This window comes from Leopardus geoffroyi, chromosome B1 (genome assembly GCF_018350155.1).
Source record: "Leopardus geoffroyi isolate Oge1 chromosome B1, O.geoffroyi_Oge1_pat1.0, whole genome shotgun sequence".
NCBI lineage: Eukaryota > Metazoa > Chordata > Mammalia > Carnivora > Felidae > Leopardus > Leopardus geoffroyi.
Window position 1 is genome coordinate 74,650,603 of NC_059327.1, and position 21,027 is coordinate 74,671,629.

Below are 21,027 nucleotides of genomic sequence, written 5' to 3' on the forward strand. Positions count from 1 at the left end.
GAGCTGGGAAATGTGGCGCTCAAATGCATGAGTTTTGTGGGTAGAAAATAGAATTTTGGTGATTAACAACGAGTTTGCTTTTATTCTGTCCTAGCTGATTGTGAATGTTTACCTACTTTAAAGGAAGAAAAGGAATCAAACCACAACCCAAGGTACTTCTAATTTCTACCATTGATTATATGTGTGTGTGGGGGGGGGGGGGAGGGTATTGGAGACCAGGGTAGAGCATTTTCATTTACCTTCTCTGCGCTTGTAAATTTTATGTGACAATTTACATGGGTATATAGGTGTGTAGTGTGGAGAAAAGAAAGGTACAAAAGTACAAAGTAAATAGAAAGATACAAATAGAAAGGTACAAAGTAAATATCCTAGTGACTCTATCTTTTGAAGTAAATGAATACTGGCATTTTCTTTGTCCTTCTGAAGAGATACTGTTGAGTCGGCTTCTGTTTTAGCCACAAAACTTTCCAACTGTAACAAACTATAGGTTTGTTTACCTTGGATAAATAGATGTTTGGTAAGGAAAACAGATGGAAGCGACAGCCTTACTGGATAACTGTAAATATGAGTGAGCAAAATGAACATATAAAAAACAAAACAGAACAAAACAAAACCCCACCTGGATTGGATTGTCATAGGAGAGAAATTAAATGAGAATTTTAAAAACATATTCCATTCTACCACTAGGTGGCTCTGCTTGATAGAAAATTTTAGTGGTCAGCACCCCAGAATCTTGTTTAAATTTTGCTACCTATTGTGAGGCTAGAAATGACCACGCCTGGGGTGTTTTTGATCAGAGGACTGTTTGGTCAGGACGTGGGAAGTGTCGCAGGAGAAAGGATTGATGATTCAGCAACGTGGGGACTTGTTCCACACAGCAGCGCTGTGATTTGGGGGCACCAAATTGTTGGTAGGGGTGACTCAGAGGTGATCAGCGAGTAGGGAACTTGACTGAGCCTGTGACTGAGACTTTACGCTTCTGTTGGAGTAGATAGAATAATCTTTCAGAGCAGGGTAAATACCACCCGTCTTCTCTCCCTCCATGTTAACCAGAGGTCTTGTGCCTGTCATCTTAAATGCTTCCAGAGTGCAGACATTTGTCACGGGCAGTCCCTGAGGCTGGAGCCTTGCAGGAAAAGACTGATAGTGGATGGTGATCGGGGCAGTCAGATGTTTGTCTTCTAGCCCCTTTTTCTGCTGCTTCCCTTAAACCTTATCTGAAAGGTCATCACCCTACATCTCACACATCACACCTCTGCAGTCTTAGTGAGGTAAACCTCGGCTCTGATTCGGAAGTCCGTTTCTTATTGAAGATTTCAGTCAACGTTACCAGTCCAAGTTTTTGCATGTTAAAAATTCATCACTGGTTCAGAAAAAATTCTATCCCATGTAAATGAGGTACCAGATATTAACAAGTAGATGAAAGGGAAAAAAATGCTAGCGGGAGCATCACAAAGGCAATTACAAAAGGATATTTTCTCTGCATTTTAATCTTACCTAAAAATGAGTCATGTGTATGTTCAGCACATGGCTACATGGCTCAGATCACCACCAAAACCCTATAAATATCTTATGACTGTATTTCTGATGGGCACCCACAAAGTGGCATGGAACACCGGTGGTTTTTATACATCTGCCTCTTGGTTTTTGGAATTATTGGCAACATAGAAGAAACTTAATGTTGAGAACTATATGGTTGGGAAAGCATCTTAGAAATCACATTTTTGAAATATTGAAAGGTTGGCCTTTGAAATAAGCTCTAGGTCATTTCTGCCTGTAAGACAAAAAGCCTTAACCCATTTGGAGAGCTGCTTTATGCTAAACTATTGTTTTTAAGGGGAATGTCTACATTCCTCTGTTGGTCCAGAACTGTTCGGCTTTAATTCACAGGACAGCCATCAGGCCTTACGTCATTCCCTCTCAGTGAAGCCAGCACCAGCATTAAGAACCAGCAATGGCAAGTCCCAAGGCTTTGGTGCCACAGATACTTTCTGACTGCCGCAAAGAGTAGTAAAATATTGTAAAGCAAATCTAATTTTTAGTCACTGAAAAGTCAGAAAGGTACAAAGCACTCAGAACAAAGTCTGTCACAAAATAAGCTCTCAATAAGTGTTGGTATTCTTATTATTCACTTAACATTGATATACATAAATTGGCTGCCTTTTGGGCTAGTGAGCTTGTGTCCAAAGGCCCAGGCCCACTCACAGTACTGGTTGGGGCATTTTTTTTTTTTTTTAAGACTGTATATTTTAGAGCAGTTTTAGGTTTACAGCAAAACTGAGCAGAAAGTACAAAGAGTTCTAATACCCCCACACATGCACAGCCTCCCCGGCTGTTGGCATCCCACACCACAATGGTACATTTGTCACAATCAGTTAACCTACTTTGATACATCATTACCCCCAAAGTTCCCCATTGGCTTTTAGCTCTGTGACTCATCCTTCCTCTACCATTTAAGCAGTGTACAAGTGACTGCAATGCTTCAGAAAGTATGTAACAGTCACTGAAGATTGAACTTAGTAGAAAACACACTTCTCCATCCTCTTGCTAAACTAAGACTTCTGGACTCTATTTAAAGGGCTCAATCCCTGTTGATGCTAGAAGGACACCCTGACGCAAAACCTCTTAGGCATAAAGTCCATGTAGTTCTGGAAAAAGGAGTCGATCTGGTCACCATCCTACACTTAATGCACCACATTGGATACAAAGACTTTTCTTGTTAGGGTCCATAATCTCCGGCCTTTCAGAACTTTCCCCATGTATCCCATTGGCAAGCCATTGTTCATTACTTTGCCCTGTCCTCGTTGAATGGACATTTTCTTTTATGCTGTGGAACCTAAAATCTAGCACAGATTTTAATAAATGCCAGAGACATACCGAGCACTATGGGAAGTTTATACTGTGGTTTTTGTATCTTTAAAAAATCCATAAGAAAAGACAACAAAGGAATTGTGGAGGAGGGAGAGTTTTATATTCTTATTTCCTTATTGTTATTTCCTTAGCATTTTCCTCCTAATTCGTATTGGTTCTGTGCTCGGCGGTATAAGGGGTAGTGGGAAGAGTGTTAGTGGAAGTCGTGTCCAAGGGGTGTGGCAAGGCTGTGGGAGAGGTCTGCTCTAGAGTTGAAGAGAATTTCATCACTGACACGGTTCATCTTTGCCAGCACATGGTGACAACAAAAAGCAGATCTATTGAGTTGGTTTTATTATTGTTTAAATTCTCTGTAAAGAACGCACTCCCTTATTGTCTACCCCCACCCTCACAGAACCTTCCTGAATGGAGCTAGATAGTGGGAACAAGAAGGGGAGAATCCCTTTCGTCATAGTGCTTAAGGTGTAGCCAGCCTGTCCCTTCTTCCGGAGGCCTTTATACTTAGACAATTTCCTGCAAGCACGATGTTCTGTCTCTGTAAGCTTAGGTGAATAACCACAGAAAAGGAACTGCAAATAACAGCCAAGGGTCCATCTTCTTTCCTTTATGCCAGTTGGCCACAGTGATGAGTTTATATTGAGTGGGGAACGACTAGGGAAAAAATCGATTTGGTTTCATTCAAGTAGATTTATAATTTTGAAAGCTCATGAATAACAAAAACAATAAGACATTTGTATAGCATTTTATATATGCCAGATGCCTAGGTACTATCACCTAGGAAATTAACTAGTTAGAGGGTGAATAACAGCATCCCTGTTCTGGTTTTGTAATAATTCTATTGTTTATCTTATGATTCATGTCTGAGCTCAATGACATAAAAATGGATCACTTCAATATTTCTCAGGAAAATCCAGTTTAGTTTAATAAAGAATTCTGTGAATTTCTTCCTGTTTCCTCTCTTCTCTTCACCTTTCTCTCTTTTTTTTTCTTAGAAAAGTATGATTGTTGATGTAATTTTACAAAATATATTTACTGAACACTTAATATGAACACCTAATGCCAGACAGGGCCTGGCATTGTCTATATCATGCCAGTTCGACCAGTTAAAAATGAAACAATCTGTATGAGGAAGCCTGGAACTCAGAGATGTTAAGTGATTTGTCCAATTTACACAGCAAGTTTATGAAATGTAATATTTCTTTTAAAACTACATTTTCATTCTCTTTTATTAATTAGTTAAAATAAGAGATATTCCACAAACTAAAAGATAAATTAGAGATTAAAAAAAAAAAGAAGGAACACACAGCAGCAAGAAAGGCAGCCACCATGAGGCTGATACGTGAAAGTATTTGGTAGATGATGCATCCGTCGTCCCATATATTCATTGAAAAGATCATTAACTGCAAGAACACAGTGGTTTTAGTGAACTCTTTTGACCTCTTTGCTCAAGTAAATCTCTGGCTACCTCCAGTTATTTTCTTTGTGAGTTTCTTTCCTCTTTTCCTTTTTTAGTCTCTCAAAAGTCTTTTAAAACTCAACAAGTATTTAGGAAGTATATTAAGTGCCAACTGGTTTCCCTCAAATCTGAGCTCTGTATTATGAGGGATACAAAGTAACATATGAGGAGTACAAAGTAACCATTTATAATCCTGCAGGATGATAATCTCAAATAACATTGTTAAAATGCAGGTGTGTGTGTGTGTGTGTGTGTGCGTGCATGCTCATGTGGTGAGTGAGAGATGTACTAAATTTAATAAAACACAGCCTGCTTGAATAGTGGCCCAGATTATGTCTACTGTGGGCATGATCTATGTGTCTTGGATGAATTTTAGGCCTGCCTGTGATGTTAGCCAGATGTGTGACCTCTATAATTCCCCCCAGGGCCAGGCCTCTTTCGAGAAGGAGAAGGGACGTTATACTGATGAAAAGGAAGGGAGCACGATCTTATTGTTATGTGAGTTTGTGCTATCCTGAGCTCTGTACTTCCGCAAAACCAAGTTAGGGAGCATCATCATGTGAGAAAGGTTTAACGTAGGTTTATTACCATCTTCAGAGCTAAGCAACATTAGCTGTGGTCATAAAGAGGGATTGTTAGAAGATAAACCGGTCAGGAGAACAAAGATGGCTTATCTGATCCTACCTGCAACCAAGGGGGCAGTTAGGAAACAAGGTGTTAAGAGCTGTATCTGTCCTCATTTAACTGCTAGCATTCCAATTAAATGCTTTCTTAAAAATAACAAATCGATGCTTTTTCATCAATTCAATTTGTTTTTATGGTTTGTAGGCCTGTTACTATAAAGGCCTTTAGGAAAGCTGTCCCACATTCTGAAAATATCTGTATAACACTCTGAGAAAAATTCCTCACTAATAGACAAGACACTAAAACTGCAGGAATGAACACCGAGGCAGACAACAGAGGTTGGAAGCAGGATTACTTACTTTATTTGTTGCAGTCGTGTGGCAGTTTGCCAAGGTATTTTTAACAGAACTCTAGGATTTGCCAGAGTTAACAACGTCTGGGCTCATTTGATCATTTCACAGAGATGATAAATAGCCCCAAAGACAGCAGGGAACGCGTCTAACTAAATAGAGGGAAGAACGTGAGCGAGAGAATGGCTCTGGGCTCAGGTAGCGGGCCAGATCCCAGGCTGCTGACTTGCCCACAGGCCTGATGGCCACCGCACCACGGCCAGTAAAAACTCGCACGTGGGATTTGCAACACTAGGAATGACCTGAGGTCCCATAGCTGAGGCAACTTGTATCCACGTTGGGACCGTCTTGTGTGGCAGACCCTGTCACGCTGCTCACTGTCCACAGAGCTGAGCGCCGAGTGCCACGTGTGAGCTTCTGTGCTCTTCGGTGCTTGAAGTTGAAGCAGGAGGTGGACAGCGTCACACGTGAAGCCTTCAGAATGCTTGTAGAGTGTTCTAAACAAACCGCATTTAAGGGCGTTCTCAGAAATGGAAAGTTTGTTTGGGAAGATGGTTTCTGAAAGCCTTTGGATATTTGAAGCAACGTTCAAGCTTGTAGTTCACTGACGGATATTTGCTAGCTTAGAATCTGCAAAATAAGGATAACATACGTTCATGGGTTTGCACGTCAGGCCTGCAGCATAGGGCCTTGTATTTGCTCACCTATCCTTTACAACAACCCTAGAAGGTACATGGTATTATTATGCATGTTTTGCGGATGAGAATAGGAAACTTCGGCTAAGAGAGGTCAACTTATCCAAGGTCACATAGCAAGGAAGTGGCTGAGCCCTGGTTCAAGCTCTGGCCATCTGACCCTGTGCTCTTATCTACTGTGCTAAAAGAGCCACTGTTAGCGCACATGAACATTAGTACTACCATAAAAGAGCAACACGAGGTGTGAAATACCAAGGCATAAACGTAACCAAAAAATGAATGGCGTAACATAAAAAGAAATTGTTCAAAAATGTTTTGAGGGACATAAAAGATTTTTAAAAATAGAGATGTACTGTGTTCCTGAATGAAAGACTCAACAATGTAAACATTTAAATTTACGGGTGCCTGGGTGGCTCAACTGGTTAAGCATCTGACTTTGGCTCAGGTCATGATCTCCCAGTTTGTGGGTTCGAGCCCCGCGTTGGGCTCTGTGCTGACAGCTTAGAGCCTGGAGCCTGCTTGGGATTCTGTGTCTCCCTCTCTCTCTGCCCCTCTTCCACTCATGCTCTCTCTCTCTTTCTCTCTTTCTCTCAAAAATAAACATTAAAAAAATTTTTTTTAATTAAAATTTAGAACTCTGCCTTACACTTTAGATTAAAATAGACTCCAAATAAGCTTAAATGTTAAAAAAAGAAAAAAGTCCAGGGAAAATATAGAGGAATTTTATTATAACTCTGAGTTGGGAACTAGTTTGAAAGCATGACACACAAGTCAGAAACCATATCAGAAAAGCATAGTTTTAACTACATTAAAAACTCTAAATTTCTGTACTTCTAAAAACACAATAAATAGAATGAGAAGGAAAATAAAAACCGGGGTAAGGTATTTCCCATACACGTATAATAAATAAAAATTATGATTCTTAAAACACAAAGCAATAAAAAGATAATAGTCCCATTTTAAATATGAGTAAAAATTATCAATAAGCAATTTTGCAAAAGAAGGGATGGAAATTACCAAGAGAGCTTTAAAAAATGTTTGTTTTTCTCAGAAATTATAAAAAAGTAAATATACTATTTTCACCTATTGGATCAATAAAAAATGAAAATAATAATATCCAGTATGGGGAAGGATGTGGGGAAAAAGATATTTCCCTAAAGAAAGTGTGGGGAGAAAGTAAATTGTACAAAATATCTAGGGAAGGGGGAATTTGAAAATGGGCTCCTCAAGCTTTAAAAGAGCACACATTTTAACCTGGTAATTCCCCTTCTAGCCATTTACCCGAAGGTAACAAATGGAAGTGTGCAAAGATGTAGCATTTTTTAGGCTAAATAAAGACTATTGGAAAGGGTCTACATGTTTAACAATAAGGGTGTGTAGTTTAAAAATGCTTTTTCATCTCATGAGGCAATGAGATCCTCTAGAGCCACTAAAAAGATATTGTGTATTTATTAGCAAGGACTGAGGTCTCCAGGCGAATGAGAGTGAGCAAAGCAGTCGATAGCACAATATACGTAATAGGATCCTACTTTTGTACAAGAAGAATGTATGTCATTATCAAGGGAAGAAAGTTTGGAAGAGTGAACACCAAAATGTTGACTGTAGTAAGATTGTTGGTATTTTTGCTTTGCTTATTTGTATTTAGTTTTCCAACAGAGGCTACGGATTGGTTTTATAAAAATTAAAAAAAATCACATCTGTTGTAACAGCTGGACGCAGATCAGCGTTGTGGACAAAAGAGGGCTCGTGCCCACTACGAGTGAGGCTTTGTGTTATACTGTGCTTAGGGGAGCTGAAGTTTCCAGATAAGGCCACAGAAGGAAAACCCGCAGTTCAGAGACTTATGTTCTATAGAGATGAACTTCTGGATCTTAGAAATAATATTCTGCTACCACCCAGTTTCCAAGAAATGGAACCTCTTTGCCCGGTTTAAGAGTGGTACAGGGTAACTTAAATGAAGGGGTTGTTAAATCTGCTCTTCAGCTAAAAACTTTCTTAATTTTCCATCAGCTTCCCACTGTAAATAAATTTTGCTACAGAAGTTGTCCTTTTGTTCACAATTGTCCTCCTCCTCCTTTCGTACTGGTTGTCCGCCCTTATCACATCATCTTCCCCCGGTCTTCACAACACAAATACAAACACATAACCATACACACTATGTTTCCCCTCCCCTTTCGTGGATAGATCTATTTATCTGGCTACCTATCCGTCTACCAAACTGCTTCAAAGTCTTTTTGGAAACACATGCTGTTTCCCTGAGCAGGAGAGCCCTGAAGTAGGAGTAAGAAGAATACAGTCCGTTGCAGACTACCCATGTCTGTGAGCTAAGGAGATACGATGTTCTGTTGGTTATTATCATTCGGGCACTTCCTTGGACACAAAGGTCACTTCAAGTAGGGATGTTCTGGAATTTGAGTGATGGGACACAAAACTGAAAAAAGAAGCAGGAGGAGAGGGAGAGTGGCCTGCTCTCCAGGAGACGTGGGTGGAGGTATGGTCTCACTGGGGAAAAGCTGCAGAGCCAGCTATGTGGCCAAGATAGCCAAGTTAGAAACAAAAGCCCAAATTAGCCAGCCAGCACAGTCATGTCCGAATACCATGTCCGTAATTTATGTCTATTCACACCCCAAGATGCCTAATGGTTGAATTCTAAATGACACGGAGAAAGCACCTCCGGATCCTTTGTGGATACGAACAAAATGGGCTTTTGAAAACACGCCAGGACCACCAACTCCTGAAAAAAACAATGCATGGAAATTTTTTTAAAAAAGGAAAAAAAAAAAAGGCAATTTGGCATCTATTCATAGAGAATGGGATTCGTTTTAATTAAGGGTGGGGGGAGGGACCCCCAACTCCATCTGGTTCTCTCCACATCAGCACGAGGGAGGGATATTGGAGCAAGAGCTAGGGATTATTTCTTGGCTTTCATGGATTTCCTCCTCAGGGATCAAGTATAAAATCCAAACCAACCTTTGTTTCAGAAACTGTAAGCTGGACACTGTTGGCTTCCTGACTGTTTACGTTCTCTTGAGTCACCTCCACAGTGGAGTGACCAGCTCTTGGTAGCTTCTTGGAAATACACTATTGTTCTCTCTCTCTCTCTCTTTTTTTTTTTTACAGTGACAATGAATCCTGAAACTGAATGGTGCTAATGTTTTCCAAGGAGCAGCCCTGGAGGGAGCCTGCTGAGCCTGCCAACGGAGGATGAAGAGAATGCAAATTTAATTAATTTCAAATCAACATAGACACAAGAACCTTTTGCTGTGCCTCCCAACGCCCACTCTCCCTAACGATGGCATCACCTGTACTTGGAAGAATGCACGATTGAGAAGCGCCGGGCAGAGGCTTGGCTGCCATCCACCGTGGCTTCTGAGGGTGGAGGAGCCACGGGATGCGTTCGCCTCTCCTCAGCGCCTGTTCCCTCCTCTCCACCAACCTCTAGCTGCCTGTACTCACTGCGGCCACACTCTCCAGGTCCTTGTTCCCTTTCTGCTTCATTCCTTGGAGTTTAAATCAGGAAGCTGTTTTACATACGGCCTCCTTCTGGGTCACCTTGTTACCTAATTAGCTTTGGATAATTTCCTCTGATTAGTCAAGTCCTCTGATAGGTCCTCTGCCTTCAGCAGGAACTTTCTTCCTCAAGGCCAGTTACGTCATGGAAAAGACAGCGAACAAAGCGCGTGCTTCACTCTATACATCATCCCCGGGGGTTGGGAAGCGCGTCTACCTGCCAAGAAGACAGAGTGAGAGTCCACCGTCCTGAGGAGATGTTGTCTGGTGACCTGCGGACTCTGAGTTGGCCAGACAGGCCCCTTGGGCACTTCTCGGAGGAAGAGGAATCTGCAGTGAAGGAGTGAGATGATCTCCCTCTCGGCCAAGATCACCAGCGTGGTCACATTTCTCCAAAGCTCGTTCTTGCTCTCACCACACCTCTTTGCCTTTGTGTGAAGAGAACATGGGCACAGGGGGTCATCTGCCAACGCTTTATATTTTTGAGATCTTTAAAGTCGTTTGCAACAAACAGAATAGGAACAGGCAGATACCTGCGCCCGTGGCAGGCATCACCCACTGTACCTTCCTGTCAGGCTGGCACAAGCCTCGTGTCTCCCTGGACACAGCTTTCCAGGAGGCCGCTATCAGTCCAGCAGAGGTGACATTCTACATGGGGTTTGTTGACATTCTTGTACAAGAAGCAACGGCGCCAGATGCAGAAGGGCCTGCTTATCATTCCCATTCACGGAAAATCAATCCTCACTGAATCCTTGATTGTCTAATTCTGACCTTTAAAGCAATCTAGCAAACTGGGAGTCCTCGGGTCTTCCGCAATACCTGATATTGTATTCCAGGAAAGAAACAAAGAGTGAACACTTTATTTATTTTACTTTCCACATGTAAACTGAGGGGAGACGAGGTTCACCACACATTTGCTGCTGAATTTGGGGTCTTGGGTTCGAAAGGCTGCCTTAATACATAACAAAACTACCCCTCTCCCCCTTCTCGGAATCCCTCTGACTGGTACGCACCTTCTGAACTATGCCCATCACTTTAAAGGCAGAGCTCCAAGCCAGGGAAATCTTTCCGTACAATGAAAGAGAACTATCTGGTTGTGTTTAACCACTGCTATTGTGTTATCCTGGGACTTCATGGAACTGTGGCAAAAGACAGTCTTTGTGGTATATAATGTCAACAGATTCGTCTGTCATATCCTCGTTAGCACATCCTAATAAGGCATTTTTGTTTTCACGTCTGCTTTGCATATTCATATTCAATTTGTGGTCGACAGTGACTCTCAGATATTTATGCCAAAATTGCCATTTTCTGAATTATTATTTCTGCCTATTTTGTTACTTTGTTTCTTCTCCACGTTTTGACTCTTTGAAGAGTCTTAGATTGCTTCTTTCTCTCTCTAGGTATCTAAGATTTTTGCTGAATACTTACGCCTATAAACTTTATCCAAGTCTATCAACCAATGCACCTAAAAGGTCAGAGAATGATAAGGGGTCTTGAAATCCCATTTTGATTAAGCAATACTTTATGAATATTTTAATACAGTTAAAATATTCTCATTCCGTATTTAAGATAACTTTAAATTTCAGAAGAAGCAAGCTTCAGTAACATGTCATTGAATTTATGTCTGCAAAATGTCCTAACCTCTATAATTGCACAGTCTACAAGGAATTTTTTTTAGAAGGTAGTTTATTCTAGCAAGGTCTATGAACCAAAGCAGTGAAGGGTCAATCCTAGCATCCTGTATCTTTTTATTACTGTTCAATCAATAGGTATCATATATTTATGATAATTTCAATAACTGCTTTTAAACCCAAACTTAATTTTTATGTTTCAGACTATTGTTGGTAAAAATCACATTAATTTGCCCTAATTGGGTAGCCAATCAGAGCAAAATCTGACTTTAGAAAATTTTAAAGATATATAACTTTCACTGCATATTTTTGTACACTTTAAGCAAACTAGGTTAACAATATTGCCTAGTTAAACTCCTCAGGGAACTTGTTTTAATAAACATACAAGATTATCGATGTGTTACTCTTCTTTTTTAAGCTTATTTATTTATTTTGAGAGAGAGAAAGAGAGAGAGCGTGTGCATGCGAATGGGGGAGGAGCAGAGAGACGGAGAGAGAGGATCCCCAGGCCGATTCTGGGTGGGAAACCTGATGCGGGGTTCCATCTCAGGAACCAAGAGATCATGACCTAAGCTGAGATCAAGAGTCAGGCACTTAATAGACACCTAACTGACTGAGCCACTCAGGTGCCTCTATCAATCTGTTACACTCTCTCTCTCTTTTTTTTTTTTTTTAATTTATTTTATTTTGAGAGAGAGACAGTGTGAGTGAGTGAATGGTAGAGAGAAGAGAGAGACAATCTCAAGCAGGCTCTGCACAGTCAGCACAGAGCCCGATGCAGGGCTCGAACCCACAAACCCGTGAGATCATGACTTGAGCCGAAGAGTCGGACACTCAACCAACTGAGCCACCCAGGCGCCCCTCAGTCTGTTACTCTTAACTCAGTGATATGACTCCTCTTTCTGGGAAGCTCACTGTTATCTAAAAACAGGCATACAGCATGGATCAAAAGTCATATCCAGGGAGTGACAAATGCCTCTCGCAATGTAAAATGTTTTAAAACATGCCTTTGTCTATTTTTAAATTTTGACTGTTTAAACTATCAATTTGCACCATCTCTGGAAGAAGGCCCCTATGACAAGTAAACATAAAATATAGGCTTTAGTTTCAGTTTCTGTCAGAATTAATACAAATTCTGAAGGTAGTAGGGTGCTAAGACACAGCTTCATACTGGGAAGACACTGCTGAAATTCTCATTGTGGGGAAAGCATTGAGTTTTAAATTTTTTTTTTTTTCAACGTTTATTTATTTTTGGGACAGAGAGAGACAGAGCATGAACGGGGGAGGGGCAGAGAGAGAGGGAGACACAGAATCGGAAACAGGCTCCAGGCTCTGAGCCATCAGCCCAGAGCCCGACGCAGGGCTCGAACTCACGGACGGCGAGATCGTGACCTGGCTGAAGTCGGACGCTTAACCGACTGCGCCACCCAGGCGCCCCAAAGCATTGAGTTTTATGCTGGATTAAATTTACACATGCTACTTTTTCACCGTCAGAAGATACTCAGGATGAATCCTGGGGTTCCACTCAGTGTACACAGCAGGCAGGCCAGAGTAGCTCTACCCATAGGTTACATTTCTTCAGTCTTAAAATAATAAGAAAAGTCACTGTATAATAGTGTGGAATGGAATTAGTCAAATTTTTTATTAATAATTGCATAATTCAAACAATGAATTGCCTAAATTACTTTGCTCGTTTGAGCAGCTCTTTGACATTGCCTTGGTATTGTCCTGTCTGGCACCACAATTTTATTTTCCTCTTAGTCCTTTTGGGAGTAGCTATTTGTAGATACTCGGTGGGGTTTCTTGGTTTGTTTTGTTTTTTTGTCCCATTACCTCTTCTAAATAGCATGTCATATTCGTGAGATAGCAATCCATACAATTATATAAAATAAAACCTTTAAAAATCAATTCAGTAGATGCTCTATGCTCTTTTTAAAACGGTATCTTAAGAAGTTAAATTTCTAAGCCAAAGTACATCCAATAACATTGAGACTTTCATTTCAGTGCCATACAAGTTTAGAAATACAACACTGAACCATTGAAAACAACCAAAGGTGAATAGATGTTTTCCAGTTGGACTTCAGGTGTAGAGGGCTCGGGAAGTCATATTCCTCACATCCCATCACATTATCATCACTGGCTTTTGGTACTTTATGCATGAGTAATTGGGCCTTTTACATGAAAGATATTCTTCACATTTTCACTTCTTTGGTCTGCATGGAAAGAACAAAATGAATGATACATAGAAACTACAAATTGTAAGCAACACTTTCTCCGGTATAAAGATCAGTGGAGAGTAATCACTATATTACTCTGACTTTGGTGAAACCCTGACATTATAATTAACATCAAGAACATGGGAAAACTCTGCATGTTTAATAAATGCTAGCCTTCAGAAAGAGCAGAGGTTATAGTTTTCCAATGAGTGAAAAAATAATCTGGTAGATCATTAATAATTTCACTTGTATGCATCTTGTTTTTAAAGTTAAGTGAAAATAATGTAAAAAATGCTGTATTAGACTCTCATTTTTCAAGTAATATAAAGCCTTTCCTCAGAAGGTCACTAAGATCATCAGATGTTTATTTATCACTTGGCTTCAATGTATAATTTCTATCTTATAAGTCTCATGTCAGAAATGGTCCCATCACTATTGATTAGAACTGATTTGCAAAACTACTAAAGTTTTAAGACTGATTACAGGTTTTAGGTTCTTTTCTCCTGCCTTGTATGCTGAGAATAATATATGTAATAATATTTTTCCTTTATAGCTTATGGCTTTAGAAATGTCAGATATCCATTACATATGTATAAATTATGCTCAGCTGTATGATTTTTATAAAAAATTAATAAGTACATACACGCTGGTAAGCTAAAGTGCTCATTCAGCAGTGTTAGATGGAAAAGCATTTTTGAATTTAACTGAAAAATAAAGCATTATAAGAGAGGAGTAAAGAGTGTCTTTGACAGTAGTTTCTATGTGATTAATGTATATAAACACTTAAGATAAATGCTTATTTGAAAGTAAGGTGTTTGTTTACTAAAATGTTGTTGACTAAGAGTAAAGGAGTGAATTATACATCTGTTTAAAGGAAAATTCTTTTAATTTTACTTGTGACTATGAAAAAGAAGGATTGTTACCTTTTATAATTATCTCTTTTGATCCGTATACCTTTTTTTTTAGTTTTTTTAATGTTTCTTTATTTTTGAGAGAGAGAAAGAGAGAGACAGAGTGTTAGCAGGGGAGGGGCAGAGAGAGAGAGGGAGACGCAGAATCTGAAGCAGGTTCTAGGCTCTGAGCTATCAGCACAGAGCCTGATGTGGGGCTTGAACTCAGGAACTGTGAGACCATGACCCGAGCCAAAGTCGGAGGCTTAACCAACTGAGTCACCCAGGTGCTCCGATCCACACACCTCTTTAAATAAATGATGCAATACCAATTTTAAAGTTCTTGTAGAATTCAACCTGCTTTATACAAAATTGTCTACCCTAAAAATTAACTGGGTTTTCTGCACACCTAAAAGATGTTGTAACACATTCTTGTCTTTTTTCTTTACAAAATATTTTTAAATTGAGAAACGAAATTTCAATTGTCTATGGAATGTAATTTTTAAAAGTATTTCTAGTAAAAATAGAAAAATCATAGGGGCGCTTGAGTGTCTTAGTTGGTTAAGCATCCAGCTCTTGGTTTCAGTTTAGGTCATGATGTCACTGTTCATAAGTTCGAGCCCCAGGTCAGGCTCTAAACTGACAGTGCAGGGCCTGCTTGGTATTCTCTCTCTCTCTCTCTCTCTCTCTCTCTCCCTCTGCCCCACTCCCATACTCTCTCTCTCTCTAAAATAAAATAATAATTAAGAAATTAAGAAAAATCTTAGAGCTAAAGCCTTCTCTTTTTCCTAATTTCTCGCTTTTGTTCACGTCTTTAATTTTAATTTCATTTTCTACACCTTGACATTATAATAGTTGGAACAAGGCTGACAGACAAGTTCATAACACATAGATAATATGAAGACATCCGTGAAAAAGGATGCATTCCTGCACACAAACCAGTCGGTACATTGACAAACAACGAGCAGAAAGATTCCCCTTCAAGGCCCCAACTAACATAAAACCTGGTCAGTTACGGCATTGATACACCCCTAGAGTCTGCTGCAAGGTATACGTCCTGCCTATGTTAACCAGAGTGACTATGTGACTGACGTGATGGGGCAGATCGGCCTCGAGATGGCTTGGACCCAAAGAGCAGACAGCCCCACGGTCTCAGGGAAGGGATATGAAGAGAGAACAATAATACTAACTGGAACTTATTGTGTGTATCAGTTGGGAATTAAGTTCAGCTTCTAATACTAGACACACAAAATGAAATTATTTCAAGCAAGATCTTTTTTGGTCACACATGAAAGAATACAGAGGTAAGCTGGTATGGTAACTCCATGGCATCTGAGCCCTGGATTCCTTCTAACCCTCCCCCCCTCCATTAGTGCAAAGCTCCCATCCTCAGGGGTGCCGTTCGGTACACATGCCCCAGCGTGGTGTCCACAATAAGGACAGAAAGGGAACCAGCACAGGGCGAGCCCCTCTAAAGAGCTTTCCTGCCAGCCCGTTGAAACAACTCGGCCTACATCTCATTAGCCAACCTATCTGCAAGGCAGCAGGAAACTGTAGGGTTGGTACAGGTAGGGTCTCAGGGTTGGTACATCATCATTCCCAACAATGAGGGTCTGCTTCTCAAAGCAGTGAAAGAATATTGGGTATCTGATGAGGTAGCAACACTGGCCATAAGGTGCTAAGTACTTACCATATATCGTCTTGTTTTAATCCTCGCCATATACTTAAAAAAAACGTTTACTGATTTTGAGAGGGAGAGAGAGAGAGCTCCCATGTGCACGTGCACACACACACACATGCACGCGAGTTGAGGAAGGGCAGAGAGAGAGGACGAGAGAATCCCAAGCAGGCTCCACACTGCCAGCACAGAGCCCAATGTGGGGTTCCATCTCGTGAACTGTAAGATCATGATCTGGCCGAAATCAACAGTTGGATGCTTAACCTACTGAGCCACCCGGGCACCCTTCACAATATACTTTTACGATAAGATTAGGGAACTTATGAATTTGTCTCATGTCTTCCTAACTCCAAAGCACATGATCTAAACGTCTACACTAAACTGCCTTCCCAGTAATAAGCAATAGGAGGGTGTTTAAGAAGGTGTCAGTCATTGTCAAGGAGGCCTGAAGGTGGGCAGATTCAGACCAGAAGTAACAGAAGCTTCAGGAGGGCAGTGAAGGACCCCAGGACCAGTAGAAATGGTATATCATGCTGAGAAAAAAAGTCAGGGTTTGGAATAGGGGTGATAAGGTAAAAAAAACTTAGTTTCTGGACCTAGGTTCCGGTAAGGGTTTGGTCACTGAATAAAGAAATAACGAATGAAACTTAGTGGCTTAAAACCAGCAACAATCATTTATTTTGCTCGTGAGTCTGCAATTTGGGTGGGGCTCATTGGCAACAGCCTATCTCTGCCCAGCATCATCTGGGCAACCGAATTGGGGCTGGGGGATCTGCTTTCAAACGGCTCACTCACATGGCTGGCAAGTTGGTACCCAGCTGTTTGATTCGGAACCCAGCCAGGCGTGTGGGCCAGGGGCCTTGGTTCCTACTACATGGGCTTCTCCATGGCTGCCACACAGCATAGTAGCTGGATTTCAAGAGCAATATCCCAAGAGAACAAAGTGGAAGTACGTGGCATTTTTAGAAGCTAGACTTAGAAGTCACATATCATCACTTCTGCCATACTCTGTCACTTGAAGCGGTCACAAAGTTCAAGGGGGAGAGAACATAAACTCCCCCATTCAATGGGAGAAGTGTCAAGAGCGAGTGGGATAGGAGATATGTTACAGGCATTTTGGAAAACGCGATCTGCCAAAATTTGCATGGCCTCATGTAACACAGAAGAAATATAACAGTCAGTCACACACCAAGTGTCCCTAGGAATATTTGATTTCCCTTGAGTCCAGGGAAAAGATGGATGATGGCCATCTTTGGCTTGGACATACATCCCTGGTCCAATAATTTTGGGCAGGTTTCATCAACTACATGAGGCATGACACATAACATAGAAGAGCCTAGAAGAGTGGGTGGATCAGACACAGAGAAACTTACGAGTATTTTCAGTACGTACAGTTATAACGGGACCAGATTAGATTGTGAGCACCTTGAGGATGGGGATTAAACAATGTTAGGCAGGGGCGCCTGGGTGGCGCAGTCGGTTAAGCGTCCGACTTCAGCCAGGTCACGATCTCGCGGTCCGTGAGTTTGAGCCCCGCGTCAGGCTCTGGGCTGACGGCTCAGAGCCTGGAGCCTGTTTCCGATTCTGTGTCTCCCTCTCTCTCTGCCCCTCCCCCATTCATGCTCTGTGTCTCTCTGTCCCAAAAATAAATAAACATTGAAAAAAAATTTAAAAAAAAATGTTAGGCATCTCTGTATCCTGAACAGTGCGTGGCACTAGTAAAAATGCTCAATAATCATGGAAAAACTAATCAGCCACTGAGCTAAGAGTCACTGCACTACCCTTACTCGTACCAAATCAGTATTTATCACCAGTGAAAACAGGACCCAAATAGAGGTTTGCTTATTTCCTGTTACCATTTTCTACCCAAGTTTCCAGTTTCTACCCAAGTTCACCTTCCAACTGATAGATTCTGTTATCATTTTTTATCTTTATTTGAAATTATCCTATTATATGTGCTTTTTATTTCCAGCTATCTTAAATCCAATCCGGAAGCTGGCAGAGAACAATCATAATTGAACCAACGAGCAAGTGGAGGTGGAGGAGAAAAGGTGGACCCCATTTGGAGGGGAAGGAACACAAGGAGGGACCGGCAGGTCACTGAAACCCTCTCAAGATGCTCTTTTGGCTCAGCGCTGGGCTCTTCTTCTTTGCTCTCTTGAATGTCCATGGGGAAAAGAAACACAAGTTGTATTAATAAAAAGGTTAAATGATCTATTTTAGGTAATGACACAAGAAAGATGTGGATTGTTTCTTCCCTGGATAGGGAGACAGATGAACAAAATAAGAGGTGCTGTAAATCCTCCTTGAAACGTTTCCCAGCCAGCACTCAATGTAGACAAAGCCAACCAAGTCACCTAATGGGGCAAGAGAGTAAACTATGGGACCCATTTATTTCTCAGCTCCATGAATCTGTAAAGAAACTCTTCCATCTTGTTACATGTGGTGACTAATGCCTTTTTACCTCATGTGAATGTGCCTTCCTGTTTGTAACCCAGAAGGACCTTTCTGTTCTGTTCCAGACGGACCTCCATCCTTCCTCTTTGCTTATACTCCCCAACCCTCTGCCTTCAGGGACCTGGGAGGGAGAGATATATCTGGGGAGGCAGCCAAATGAATTGATGTTAAGACTTGTGTTCTGAGTGGGGCTGGAGCACAAACAAGGGGAACAAAGTGGGCTGAAGGAGGGGGTAGGGAAAGTGGGAGGAAAAGTTCTTGGGGAGTTCTCTGGCTAAACAGGTGAAACCAAGACTAGTTGTGAAAAACAAAGGGGCAGGATAGGAGTCAAAATCTGGGACACAAATCTGAAGCAGGAGTTAGAAGCAGACTAGAAAGGGTTGGGAGTGAGGTGAGATGGGGTCTGGGTGATTTTGACAATGGAGCTGAGCTATCCAGAGTCTTCCTTCAGTGGCCACTGGATGCACAGGGAATGGTGGCCCGCCTGGCTTAATGGTAGAAGGGCAGAAAGGACACTAGACAATAATACCTTGTCTACGGTAGAGTCGGCTCACCTCCCTGTTAAGTTGAGAAACCCAGTTCCAGAGAAACAGTGTGAATAAGAAGGCTAGACTAGGATTCATGCTCCCACAGTGTTGGGACACATCCCCTAGCCCCTATGAGAGCTGTGAGAGTGGTGACAGCTAGCTGGATTGTCTGAGAAGGGCTATGCCACCTTCATCTCTGGTCAGATCCAGAGCAGGCCACACGAGGCACGGCAGGGCAAGGCCCGACACTTTCTTCTGCATAGATTTTTAAAATTTATCCTAAATGAATGCACCTCCCTAATTTTTTCTCCTTACGTGTAACGTAGGTGTGTTTGTTTAAACAAGACTCTTGATTCCATGAGGAATTTTCCAACTCAAAATACCTCAGACGAAAAGAAACGTACAGGCTCCGGTAACCAAATTGGGCAAAGCAGGAAGTCGCTGCTCTCAGAGAGAACCTGACGCAGGTTCAGCTACAGCGAGCAACAGCCACACCAGGGACTCAAACGCGATGAAAGGTTCTTCAGTATTCTTGTCTTCCGTTCATTGTCTGAAACAACCTTCTCCACGGGGCTACAGCTATTGTAGCTAGTGGCTCCAGGGAGCTCATCTTTCCGTCTTTACCACCAGAGCAGAAGGGAATCTCTTTCTCTCCCCCAGTTAGGAAACGTCCCCTGGAAGGAATTAGATTAGACTGGCTGGGTTTTATGCGTAACCCTGTGAAAATGGTATTGGGACTGACTGGGGTTGACATGTCCTTGTACTACCACAGTATTCATGTGTGTGTGTGTGTGTGTGTGTGTGTGTGTGTGTGTGTGTGTTTGTGGTACACATTGGTTGGTTGGTTGTGGGGAAGAGAGTTTATGAGGAAGCAGTTTCGAAAGGGGATCGGAATGCCATGACCACACTCAGGGCATTTGGGACCAGCCAAGGACACAGATACCCCCTACACGTGTTCTTCTCTCCCGTTCCACTTACCTATCCACGTTCAGAGCCACAACTCCAGAGTGGGCCAGGTTCTCAGGAAGGTGGATCTACTGATGCTTTTCGTTTCCTTCTTTGCACATTTTTGGTATTTTCTAAATGTTCTACATTTAGATACATAAATTTGTATCACCTTTGTAATTTATGTTACAAAAATGAGAGTGGGTAAGTTCTCCTTAGTGGAGGCAGAAATATTAAGAACTCATAGAAAAATCCAATATTCTTCCAGCAAAGGAATGTCTTTTGAAACTCAGTTGCAAAGCTGCATGAATATATTTAGGTGTATGTGACCAGGACCACTTTTTGTAGAAAAGAAGAAAGGGTTCTGCGGGAGGGTTGGTAAGAAGCCCTCAAAGCCTTGCCAGGGTGGAATGTATAGTTTTTCTTCTGCGTGCCTTCCTGTATCCTGGGCTGAACGTGGACACACTTTGCCATTTCTCTTCAGGGACTATGGGAGAATCAGGGCAGTTTTTGAAACTCTGCCTTTACCTTATGGATCATGTCACCATTTTAGGACAGGAGCAGAACGTATTAAAGCAGTTGTCAAGGTCTTGAGACGCTGAATGTGAACAAGTCAGAATTAGAAAGGTTTTCTCTCTCCCTAACGCATAATGTCTAATCACTTGGGTTCTTTTCATTTTTATTTTTTTACTGTAAGGATCTTTAAATATTAAAGAATATTTTGAATAAAGAGCAAAAATATCCTCCATTTAAAATTCTCTCCCTTGTTTACTTCTGTAGTTGCCACAATTTCTCCAGTTAATACATACACTTTTTATAGAGTTAAAAAAAAGTAGTGAGAATAAAGTCCAGTTAAAATCCACCCCCCCCCCCCAGAGAAAATCATTCTTAATTCCCCCAGCCTAGCATGAAAATTTCTATTCTTAGGAGTGATGTGGAGTCTCCAGCAACTCTTTCTAAGAAAGGGAATGAGAGCAGAAGGCTGAGAGGGAACCCTGGTGGGGTCACGCAAGGCCACTGCCTCAAGCCCAAGAGGGCATGCTTTCCTGAGGAGAGCAGGACTCCTTAGCAGCTGCTGTGGGTGGGTTTAGAGGGGTCCATGGGAGAGGGACCCAGCCAGAAATCCTGGAGAGAGAAAAAACACTAGAAGGCTTCCCTGAAGATGCCACTGGGATCC

The 21,027-nt window shown here is 41.5% G+C and overlaps 1 protein-coding gene and 1 long non-coding RNA gene across 5 annotated transcripts in view; both read left to right on the forward strand.

The window, feature by feature from the left end:
- Positions 1-20,759, forward strand: part of TMEM154 (transmembrane protein 154) — a 52,890-nt gene extending 32,131 nt beyond the window's left edge. The window contains exons 6-8 of one of the 4 annotated variants that reach the window (XM_045465683.1): positions 95-152; positions 13,142-13,191; positions 17,894-20,759. In XM_045465683.1, the coding sequence (XP_045321639.1) occupies positions 95-152; positions 13,142-13,157 (74 nt within the window). In that variant the 3' untranslated portion in view covers positions 13,158-13,191; positions 17,894-20,759. Of the gene's footprint in view, positions 1-94; positions 153-9,116; positions 11,530-13,141; positions 14,103-17,893 lie in introns of those variants that run through there. The other 3 variants (XM_045465668.1, XM_045465679.1, XM_045465661.1) reach the window with 3 other exon arrangements.
- LOC123591405 lies at positions 11,905-13,045 on the forward strand. The gene is made up of 2 exons (XR_006709306.1): positions 11,905-12,351; positions 12,580-13,045. It is a non-coding gene; the product is annotated as an uncharacterized LOC123591405 (long non-coding RNA).
- Positions 20,760-21,027: the final 268 nt, after the last annotated feature.